This window comes from Microcaecilia unicolor, chromosome 1 (assembly GCF_901765095.1).
Source record: "Microcaecilia unicolor chromosome 1, aMicUni1.1, whole genome shotgun sequence".
Classification (NCBI taxonomy): Eukaryota; Metazoa; Chordata; class Amphibia; order Gymnophiona; family Siphonopidae; genus Microcaecilia; species Microcaecilia unicolor.
Genome location: NC_044031.1, coordinates 395,690,524 through 395,702,536, shown reverse-complemented (window position 1 = coordinate 395,702,536; position 12,013 = coordinate 395,690,524). Strand labels below are relative to the sequence as shown.

The 12,013-nt window shown below is 42.2% G+C and overlaps 1 protein-coding gene across 1 annotated transcript in view; it reads right to left on the bottom strand.

Moving 5' to 3' along the window:
• The window catches only part of SYCP2L (synaptonemal complex protein 2 like), a 331,807-nt gene that overhangs the window by 118,839 nt on the left and 200,955 nt on the right, over positions 1-12,013 (bottom strand). The window contains 1 exon segment of the mRNA XM_030210982.1: positions 6,018-6,156. Coding sequence (XP_030066842.1) covers positions 6,018-6,156 — 139 coding nt within the window.

Genomic DNA, 12,013 nt, shown 5'->3' with positions numbered 1-12,013 from the left:
AGATTTACCCTCAATTATGATAAGTCAGGGGCTTTACCAATAGATGATGATACACGCACCCATTGGAAGGGGGAGTTTCCCATAAAGTGGGTGGATTCCAAAATGAAATATTTGGGAGTGTATCTCTCCAGAACCGGGGGCTCCCTGTACCGGGATAACATTGACCCATTGCTGGAGATGACCAGAAGTAAATTGGCCATATGGAGAGAATTACCCCTCACATTGTGGGGTAAAATAGCACTATTTAACATGATAATTGTACCAAGGTGGCTTTATGTGTTTCAGCAACTGCTCTTATTCCTGAAACGTAAAGATGAGGAAAGGATAAGGCGGATGGTGCAAACCTATCTATGGTGAGGGAGGAGGCCAAGAATTTCATATCAGCTGATTGCGTCGGCCCGGGAAGGGGGGGGCATGGGCCTGTTGAATATCAAGTTCATGACGATCGCCTGCTCCATGAGGCACATCAATGACTGGTACAGGGGGTCCTCAGAGTTTTCTCTAACAGAAATGGAGACTTCTAGATTCCCAGAAATACACTTTAGTCACTTACTGCACACTGGAGGGGCTCTACCTAAAGACGCATATAAAATACATCCTGTACTACGGGCCTTAAGGGAAACATGGCGATGGCTATGCCGGTGCCATTTCTTTTCGGCCAGAGTATCCCCGTGGCTGTCTATCTGTAATAACCCGGCCTTCCCACCAGGTCAGGGGAAAAGCGTATTTGATCAATGGGCCATGAAGGGAATAGTGTACCTCACACATGTAATGAATGAAGAAGGCAAAATGTATTCCTACCCTGAGTTACAAAGAAAATATAAGATTTCATCTAACCACTATTTTGCATATTATCAGTTGAAACACTATATAGCTACATTAGAGTGGACTGATTTAACAGAAGATGTTGTGGAGGTTATATCAGAGGACTACACTTTGGGGGCTCAATTGCCGGTGCCACTGAGGTTTCACCATCAACAGTTAAAGGATATGACGGTGGAGTTAGATATAGTTAAGCTGGCTTCAGAGTGGTCTGGAGATGAAATCTCGGTGGACACATGCGAAGTGTTTCTAAAGTCAATGTATAGATGGAGGCTCTCCATACCGCAGAGAGAGAGATTATACAGATGGTTACTACGCACACACAGAGCTTATCGGGCAGGGTTTGCAGAGAGTGGTGATTGTCCAAAATGCATGGGCAATTCCGCCACATTAGGGCATATGTTTTGGCATTGCAGATATGTGGAGCGGTTTTGGGGCAAGATACTCAGAGGGATAGAGGGGATGTGGAATTGTACTGTCAGCCGAGATCCACTGATACTATTCAATGTATTCACTTACTCACGAGCACCCCCGGAGGGATTTAAGGCATTCATTAGAATAGCAATGTATTTTGGAATCACGACTATCTTACAGTATTGGAGAATGGACGAAGAACCACCACTGCAGCTGTGGAGAGAGCAGCTCATAAAACAAATGAGAGTGGACAGGTGTGAAATTAGAGATCTCGATAGTATGCAGGGCCAGAAGTTCCAGGCCCAATGGGAACCCTTGTGGGACACCTTGACCCCCAGAGGGAGAAGTTTATTATTGAATTTCTAAGTCTCAAGAGGTCAGATATGATCAGTATTCCACGAAGCTAAATAGAGCTAAGCCATAACAGACTCCTGAATGTACTCAGAATTGGTAAAAGGAAGGGGGGGGGGAGGGGGAGGAAGGGTGGGATGGGGGGGGTAGACTAGACAATTCCAAGGGACTATGTACAGGGATCAGAGATTAGAAACTAGAAGATCACAAATATTGAAAATAATACCTCCAATAAGAGGTTATGTGGTCAAGTTATCCAGGCAGCACAATCCCACTGACTGTAGATAGTACAAATGTGCAGGTATAAGACATAATGGGGTTGAGAGGCCTGGAAGGGAAGGGTAATTGTTTATCAAAAGAGGAACAGCTCTGTTTTGAAGAAACAACAAAACACAACAGAATGGATTGGTGAAACCGCTTTAACAAACAAGGCATAGGTAGGCATCTGTGTTGGAAATATTGTAGCATACTGCCATTCTGTTAGGCAAAATGGATTTCTATGTACCCTTACGTGCTGTTTTATTTAATAATGTCCTGAAGTAAATAGTTAACGTTGATGGAAAGCTGTGGGATAAGGGACAGGGAGGGAGCAAATACAAAGCTTGATGAAGCAGTAGGAGAGACTCACTGATGTATATGAAATGAAACCAATGTTAATGTTAATATGGAGCAGGTCAGTTGTGTGTACTCTGCTGAGCATCAATAAAAATTTCTTGAACATAAACACGAACATTACTCTATCATTGTTTGTCACCTTCTTATATTAGCTATCTAGAATATGTATGCCTAAACGAACTCTGTCCTGAAATCATACCAAAAAGAACACTCCTCACGGATCCTCATCCTGAAGAGCAACCGTTAAAATCAAAAAAATAATAATATTTTTTAAATAAGTATTTATTCAAGAAGTCTTGCAAAATGGGACAATGAACCCAAAAAAACCACCAGAGATAAAAATATCCAATTCGATTTCCAATCAAATCACAACTCACCACCAAATGCTAATGACAACATTCATTCAACATATACCATTAACAGCCAAACTACAACTTATTGAGAGAAATGCACCTGAACCCAAAACATAAGTCCCACTCCCTCATATACTTAAAAAAAAAAAAACCCAAAAACCAATCCACAGGCTTATTTCAACCATCAGGAAACAAAGCTTAAAATACAGATTCAAAGCCATTTAAAATATAGATTCACCACTGTATGCACTGAAGCAGCTACTGATCAAAATCATCACTGTGAGAATCAATAACAAATAAAGTGGGAGAAAACACCACATTAACTGTTAAATAAAAATAAACCAAAAAGAAAAAGTAAATTAAGGTATTTTATCCATGTTTTGTGGTTCTGTCCCATGATACAGATCTTTTGGTCTAAGATAAATCAAAAATCAAATGTCTTTCTCTATGGGGCCCTTTTACTAAGGTGGGCTAAGCCCTAACATGAGCTTAAGTGCATCAAAAAAAGGCTTACCACAGGATGCGTTAAAGCGTTCTACGGTAATTTCCCTGTTTGTGTGAGCTAATTGTGCATTATTTTTTTGCATTTATTTTTTAGAAAAAGACGTGACACGGGTGAGGAATGGGCATGGAAGTGTTATCTAGCTAGCGTATTCTTAATAGCATTCACTAATTGGATAATGTGGATTGAACACAGGATCCTTTATCATCACTTATATAGGAGGTATTAAGTGCTCCCACATTATTTTTTCATAAATCCCACATGCTAATTGAAAAATTAGTGCAGGGCCTTCAAAACTGAAAACAGAAAATGCCCTATTTTACTGCCACAATAAAAATGTAATTAGCACATGGGGAAGCCCCGCATTAGGATACACTAAGCAAAAAAAAAAATTTTTTTTACCACAACTTAGTTAAAAGGACCCCTAAATCTGTATTAAAATGTATATACTGCTAAAACTAACATTACTGTTTGTTCACTGAAGCTGTGTGTGTAGGTTGGAAAAATTGGCACTTAAATGTATATGCACTGGGGCTTGCATGTAGAACAATATTTCCCAAACTATGGGTCACAATCCCAAAATTCACATTTGGAATTGTGACCAAGGTGTCAAAAAAAAAAAAAGGGGGGGGGGGGGAAATCAACCTGCATCTCCTGTTGAGTCCAAGCTGTAACTAAGCTTTCATGGTCTCCCTGAAAGGTGAGGGATGATGGCAGCATCACTAGTAGAGATGAACAGGAAATATTATTTGGTTCATTTGCAGATTTTGGGCCCTTTTTCTTTTTAAACAAACCTTTACTATATATTTGAATGTCCAGCAGTGTACACCAGCAACAGTAGATTCACAGTGGTTTCTTTAGTGTATCTAGCTAGTACAGTTAGAAGATAATTGCCAACAGCAACCCCCTCCCCCAAATACTGTGTAAACTTTCACTAACAGTACACAGTAGACGATCAAGCAGAAGCTGTTATAGGTCCAACACTGCGCTTCCATTGATTATATAGAGCCCAACGTTTTTCAATAGAAAATATCTTAAAACAGCAGAGCATTGTCAAGCAATACATGCTATACCACTGTTCCAACTTTCACATTACCACCTGATAATTGGGAATCTGAGGCAATTTCCATATGGCTGCAATCGCCACCTGAGCAGCAGTGAAACCAAGACAAAATATCTAAAGAGTGTAATGGCCTGTTCAGGAGAACCAATTCAATATTTACTTCTATGTCCTCCTGCAAAATCTGTGACATGGTAAATACCTTAATCCAATAAGGTTGCACTAAGTGATAATCCCATCACACATGTTAATATGTCCCCCTATCCCCACAAACAGAACTCCTCCCAAATAAGACCCATTTTGGCAAGCTTAACAGCAGTAAGATACCAATGAAATAAGACCTTATAGCCATTCTCCACTACTACTACTAAAGAGATACCAAGGGATGTTGTCAGTTGGCAAATAGTGTCCCACTCCTCTAGGCTAAATTCCTTCCCCAAGTCCTCTTCTCACTGCAATATATAGGAAAGCCTTGTAGACCTCCTTTGATTCAAACATTGATATATTTGAGAGATGGCCCACTTTCCCCAGGACCTGGAACAAGAAGGCTCAGGAGACCCGGTCAAAGGCCTTCTCCGCATCCAGGCAGAGCAGAAACATGGTCTGACCAGACCTCCTGGCCCTATCAAACACATTCAAGACTCTACGAATGCTATCTCACATCATACACCCTCTCACAAACCCGATCTGATCCTGATGTACTAACCCAGGTACCCAAAGTGCCAGACGATCTGCCAACACTCTTCTGAAAATCTTAGTATCCACCTCCAATAAAGATAATGGGCAGTATGAACCACAATGTGCCGGGTCTTTAAGCTCTTTAGGGAGAAACGTGACCCCTGCCAGGAGTATAAAATAAGGCAGCCGAGAGCCCTCTCCCAGAGAATTAAACAGATGAACCAGAGGACCCACCAAAATATGTTCAAACTGCTGATAAAAGATCATTCTGAACCCATCCAGTCCGGGCACCTTACCAGGCTTTATAGAGCAAATAGCATAAGGATCTCCATTCCTGTAATGGGATGCTCCAATAATTCCACCTCCCTACCCCGCAAAGTATTCAGCTGGACATATGCCACATATGCGTCCAAATCTGCCTCTGGTATATATATAAAAAATTCAACAAACCTAGCCCTAATATCTCTCTCCAAATGCATGGCATTCACAAGTATGCACATGCATGATAAAATAAGCTAATCTACTCATGTACTCACAACATAAGCATGACCATTTACACCTGATCAAGAGTGGTAGTGTCCGCACCTGCAAGGTAGATGTGATTTCTGCCACTTATGCTAATATTTTATAAAGACAAATAGGCACCTATGTGTTTTATAAAATAGCATTTAAGTAAGCACCTACTTGTCAGCTTAAACCAGCACCCTACTATGAAATTACCCTCTAAATGTCACCTTATATAAATTAATAGGTACAGGTATATTAGACAAACTTGCCAGGTTTGGAGTTTTGTTTTTGCTTCAATTTGTCCTCTGTTCCTCCAACAGAACTTCTGGTTATATTTATAAAATAGAAAACATCACTTCCTGATTTTACGTAACCTGAGATATATTTGAGAACGCGTTAGAATAACTACTTAAGCCTTTAGGATACCTAATTGGCTACTGTTTTATATGTGACTCATTAATACAACTGAATAACTAGTGACAGAATAAAACTAGCGATTATGTTTTTGGAGAATATGAATGTTACCTAAACTTAACAACAACCTCCTCCAAGCTGGACCTTCCCTGCTTGTTAATTTCATTACGGCAAAATGGAACACATCACTTAACTACACCCAAGACCACCTTATTAAATGATTTTGCTAGAGAAACAACCTCTTGGATGAAGTCCTGGAGACATACCCATTTAGCTCTGCAGCAAGAAGAGTGCCTCATACCTGTGCTCTTAACGAAGGAATCTCCAGGTGTCAGGAATGCAGATAAGCCTGGTAGCTCCTTCCCTGGAACACTGAGCTTTTTTGTGTGCGTTTTTGCTTCTTTCTGTGGAATGGCCGATATATGTCTCGAAGATTTAGCCTAAAATAAACCACAAAGAGTTAAGTCTAAAGGTTTCAAGTCCTCCAGTACAAAACAGTTTAACACGCAAATGATCCTGACTTAGGAAAGCCAAGAATTAAGAGAGTAAGGGTACCGCAAGGTTTGGATACACTAAAAGAATGTGATTTGGAAGATATCATATGGCGTGCCTAGTTTATGAGCACCAAATGTTTTACCTTGTTGAATTTTTGAAAAGGTATAGTATATGTAACTATGTTTTAATCTGTGCTCCATATTTGTACTGAGCACTGACAAGATTGGATTCTGTTATCCTTGATGAGTATTGCATAACTTGCTTATTTGTAACTCCAAATCTTCAAGTATGAGATGATAGCTTCGTAATTAAACCCTGATCTTTTCCATGAGAGAAAACACTCCCGCAGTACACACACTGCATTCAAGAGGACTGTCCTTATCTATGAATTGTATTAACCCAATTCATATACAGGATAATCCCTGACTTTCTCTTTTTGATACAACTTCAAAGTCATCTTATGTCTTGCATTAATTTATACATGCAACCGTTAATGAAATTAAGCTCAAACCTAACATATATAGAGGTAATTGAAAATGGATTTTTTGCATTACTTAGTGGCCCAGTGGTTAAAGCACCAGTCTTGCAATCCAGAGGTGGCCAGTTCAAATCCCACTGGTGCTCCTTGTGATCTTGGGCAAGTCACTTAACCCTCCAATGCTTCAGGTACAAACTTAGATAGTGAGCCCTCCTGGGACAGAGAAATATCCAGAGTATGTGAATGTAACTCACCTTGAGCTACTACTGGAAAAGGTGTGAGCAAAATCTAAATAAATAAAAAAATCAATGTTCAATCTAAGGACCAAGATAATGTGAATGAAAACTTTTCTTTGTGAGCAAAAATTTTCAGATACCTTACCCTGAGTTTGTGTCTAATAGACACAAACACAGATGTGCATGCATGCATGCATGCATGCGAACACACACACACACACACAGGGAGGTTGGAAAGAATTCCATCAGTTAGACTCTGCATGCTTTCCCTACTTCTTTGCATGTAGTTTAGCTATGGAGAAATTAGGTCTTACCTGATCATTTTCTTTGCATTAGTCCTTCCCACTATTACAGAATCTGTGGGATACTTGTGTCCATCAACCAGCAGGTAGAGATAGAGAACAGAAAAACCGAGCTGAGACATCCCCCATGGCATCCAATCCAGCTTCTCAATATTTATGTAGACAAGGAGAAACTCAGGAAAACACACAACCATCTTAAACAACTCACTAACCCAACACTAGCCAGATGAGCAAATGTGTTGACCTCTCTCATCTCTGAACAACTTGTAGAAAACAAGAGATATGCAGGAAACATCATGCAAGGTGACAGTTATTTGACCCATTACTTTGCATCGACTAAACATCTCAAAAATATCAGGCAGGCCTCAACTAATGGGAAGGACTAATGGAAAGAAAATGATCAGGTAGGACCTAATTTATCCTTTTATTACATGGCTTCCCACTATTCCAGAACCTGTGGGATGTTCAAAAGCAATCTCTAGAGCAGGTAGGATCCTGGCACAAATGCCCCGAGGACTGAAGCCCCATAACTGGCTTCCGAGCATGCCACAATGTCCACCCTGTAGTGATTGGCAAAGGTATGCAGCATTGACCATATTGCCACCTTCCAAAATATCTGCCAGACACAGTAAGGTAGTCTCCGACCAGGATGTCACTGTATGCCTTGTAGAATGAGCCCGCAAGGCATGAGGAGCCTGCAACCCTGCAAACTAATAAGCTGATGCAATAGCCTCCTTTGGCTATCTAGCAACTGTGGACTTGAAAGACATGAGGACTCTATGCACATTGAGAAGCTTCAAGGAAGAATACTGAGCCTCTTCATCCTCTCTGCAAAAGGATGAAAGTTCCACAGATTAGTTGAGATGAAACATCTTTTAGAAGACAGGAAGGAACCATGCACAGGAAGACCCCACCTATGAAAGTAAAGAAAGGGATCCCAACAAGAGAGCCTGAAGCTCCGAAACCCTGTGTGCCAATGCAACAGCCACCAAAAACATTGTCTTCAGCATAAGATATTTCAAGGCGGCCTTCCGGAGTGGCTCAAAAAGAGGCTTCTGATGAGCCCAAAGGACTAAATTAAAGGTTCTACTCCGGACACAGCCTATGAAAAGGAGACCGCAAGCGGCCTGCTCCTTGCAAAAATCAAATGATATCTGGGTGAGCCACAAGAGACCTCTTCTGTAGTCGGCCCCTGAAACAGGCCAAAGCCGCAACTTGAACTTTTAGAGAACACAATGGCAATCTTGAAGACCTGCTTGGACAAATGCTAGGATGTGCGCGATCTGAGCTGAGAAAAGAGACAGTCTGTGCACACCAGCCCTCGAACCCACCCTCCATGGATATAGAGCATTTCTGAATCCTGAAGCAAGGTAGCAATGACCAAATCAGAATAATGTTTTGGTCTTAACCAAGTCCTTTCAGTGATGAAGCTGTAAGACCAAAGGGGTGCAGATCCTTCATGAGCACCAGGCCTTGCTTCAGTAAGTCATGTACCTGTAATCGGGTCTGCATTCCACTGCCTCTGCAGCCAAGAGAATTATTTGACCCCGGTGCAATACAATCCTTTTAACACATGGCCTACCATGAGCCAAGGAGGGAAGACATACAGTAGACCAGGTCTGCAGTAGCCAACAAACAGCAAAAGCAGACCAATTGATGTGAAGGGCTGCAGTAGGATATCGATCCTCATCGAGATTGATTCTTTCCAATAGCTGAAGAACTTGGGCACTTTGACATTCCTTTTCATCACCACCTATTCCAGAAGTGGCGAAACCTATTGGTCCACTATCAACTGACACCTGACTGGATTGTTCCCATTCTCCCGAGTCCAAGGAGTGCCTCTAAGTCCACCTGCACATTCATGTACCCTGTGATGTGAGCTACCAAGAAGTAAAGAAGAGTTTTCTCCGCCCAACTCATCAGGGAGGCTGCCTCCACTGCCATCGGACAACTGCAGGTCCCGTCTTACTTGTTGATATAAACAACTGCTGTCACATTCTCAGAGAAAACTCAGACTGAGGCCCCCGCCAGAAATGAAGTCACATAAGGCATTCTGCACTTCAAGTGATTTATCAACAGAAGTACTTCTGTGACACCGCAGACCAGCAACTGAAAAGAGATTCCTGTATATGTGTAAAAGCCACATATAAGCCCATCACCACTGACGTTGACCTCAGAACCTGAGCCTGCCTTGACTGGAAAGATGAAATCTGTTGAACCAGCTTCTACCTCCTGTGCTCCACAAAGAAGATCCTCCCTTATACTGTGTCAAATAGAATGCCCAAATACTCCAGGTCTGCGATGTAGCCTGTTCTTCACAAAATTGATTGCCCAACCCAATGACTGCTGAAGACAGACAACTTTGTCAGTCACCACTATGCTGTCCGAATAAGACAACATACAAATAATCCACACAAATGAGCCAGTCGTCGAGACACGAGTGAACTCTGATTCCCTGATGCCAAAGGAAGAATGCCACCACCATCATAATCTTGGTAAACATTCTTGGAGCCGTGGATGAAACCAAAGGGCAAAGTCATGAACTGGAAGTGACAGTCCAGCACCACAAAACGTAGAAACCTCTGATGCAGTGGCCATATGGATACATGCAAGTATGCTTCCTTCAGATCAAGGGTGGTAAGAAATTCTCCTGCTTGAACCAAACCTATGACTGCTCTTAGTGTCTCCGTACGAAAGCGGGACACTCAAGCAGCGGTTTAGACCTTTGAGACCTTTGGGACAATGAAGTAGATGGAGTATTCACCTTGTCCCCATTTGGTCTGGAGAACTGGAAAAATGGCTCCAGAGTGTCAGCAATGAATCTACGGTGGTCTGACCAACATGGCTCCCTTTCAACAAGGACACTGGCGTGATTGGGCAGGAGAACTCTCTGGTGTGACATGATTTTGGCCCATTCCTCTAGGAACTCCTGAAGATGTCCTTCCACAGGAGGAAGAGAAAAGAGTGGACCAGCCTCACATCATTGTGAAGCTCTGGAGGCATTGGGCGCTGTAGCTGACTGAAAGGAGGACTTCTAGTCTGCACAAAAAGGAAGATTGGCATGCTTGAAAATGGGACTTCTGACCATATCGCTATCGTCTCAAGATCAAGAGCCTACCCAGCAGCTTCTCTCTCTCCTGCCCTTTTCCATGTCCCCTTTTTCTCTCCCCATCGTTCCACTTATTTCTCTCTCTGTACCCCTCTTCCATTCAGTGCCCCCACTCATTTTCTCCTCTCTCCATTCAACACTTCCTAACTCCTTCTCCATACCCTTTCCTCCTTCCCATTTCACCCAGTATATCAGCGTTTCCTGGCCACAGCTGCTTCTCCCGACAAGCAGCAGCAGCCACGGCAAAAGAACAAGAAAAGCAAGTGCGGGGCCACAGCAGCCTTCAGGCATGTGCTGTCGGCTCTGCCAGTCCTCTGTCTCCCCCCCCCCCCCCCCAGCTGACGTCAGCTTCCCATTCCGGCGGCAGAAGACTGGCAGAGCTAACAGCGCACGCCTGAAGGCTGCTGCAGCCCTGCGCTTGCTTTTCTTGTATCCAACCTTCATGCCCCACAAACAGAACAGTGCTTGTTTTTATCATGTAGTGCTGCCATGGTGAAAAAACACCAGCAACCGTGCATGGAGGCTAAACTGACAAAGAAAAAACAACAAAGACAAAAACAAAGCCTTTCCAGAGCAGCCTTTTTTTCCACCAGGTAAACCACAGTGGGTAAATAAAGACCAAAGAAGAACTAATACATGCAACTATTAGTCAAAGTGTCTGTTGGGCAGCAATAAAAATTGGGCACTCAAGGTTTTCCCCTAAGGAAAAAGTCTTAGGCACAAGAAAAACCTAACCCTTTAAGAAAAGAGTTAGTTGGGGAGAGGGACCTGGTACACCCAGTTTCTACACCCTTAAATTTTTTTTTTTTTTTTTTTAAACATGACAGACCAAAGGAAAGTGAAATAAAATCCTACCAGGCCACCTGATTTTGCACAGGAAAGCCTAATACCTGTTGGAGACTGAGAAATACTGACTAGCCATGGAGTTGCACAAGGTTCTTAAGTGATGACATCATAGCTCAGTTCTCAGCCTCCACCTGATAGCAGGACAGCACAAACCCAAGCATCTGGACAGGTCTGGTGGGACGATAAGGAATAAGAGCACAGCATTCCGAGGGCAGTCCAAAGTAAGCACACAGTCTATACCAGTACTTTGCAACCCTCTCCTAGAGGCACAACCAGCCAAGTCAGGTTCACCACAAAGAATACATATGAATGAAATCTGCATTTATCAGATCTACCTTATACAAATCTCATGCATATTCATTGTGGTAATCCTGAAACCCTGACTGGCTAAGTATGCCTTTAGGAGAGAGATGAGAAGAACTGCTCTAGATGTATAGGTACCAATATTCAGCATATTTACATCTAGCTTACATGTTTGGCTCAAATGTGCCAAAACCAGGTATTACAGGTATTACCTGGAGTGTCCAAGTTAAACCTATAAGAAAGCTATATAGGCACTGAATATCAACAGCAACATATTTACCCAAGTATATATGTGGCTTATATATTTTCTGCAAGTACACATGCAGCATTTCTAAATATGCACCTAAGCTTTATGTGTACTAGAGAATGACACAGGGACAAAGTTTGTCCCCGCAGGCTCTGTTCCCGTTCCCGTGGGCTCTGTCCTCATCTGCAGAAGTCTCAAACACTTATGATTTTATATTTAAATCTTTTTATTAAAAGTATAAAAAAGGAATATTCTGTGCAGCTGTTCTTTATAAATCACAA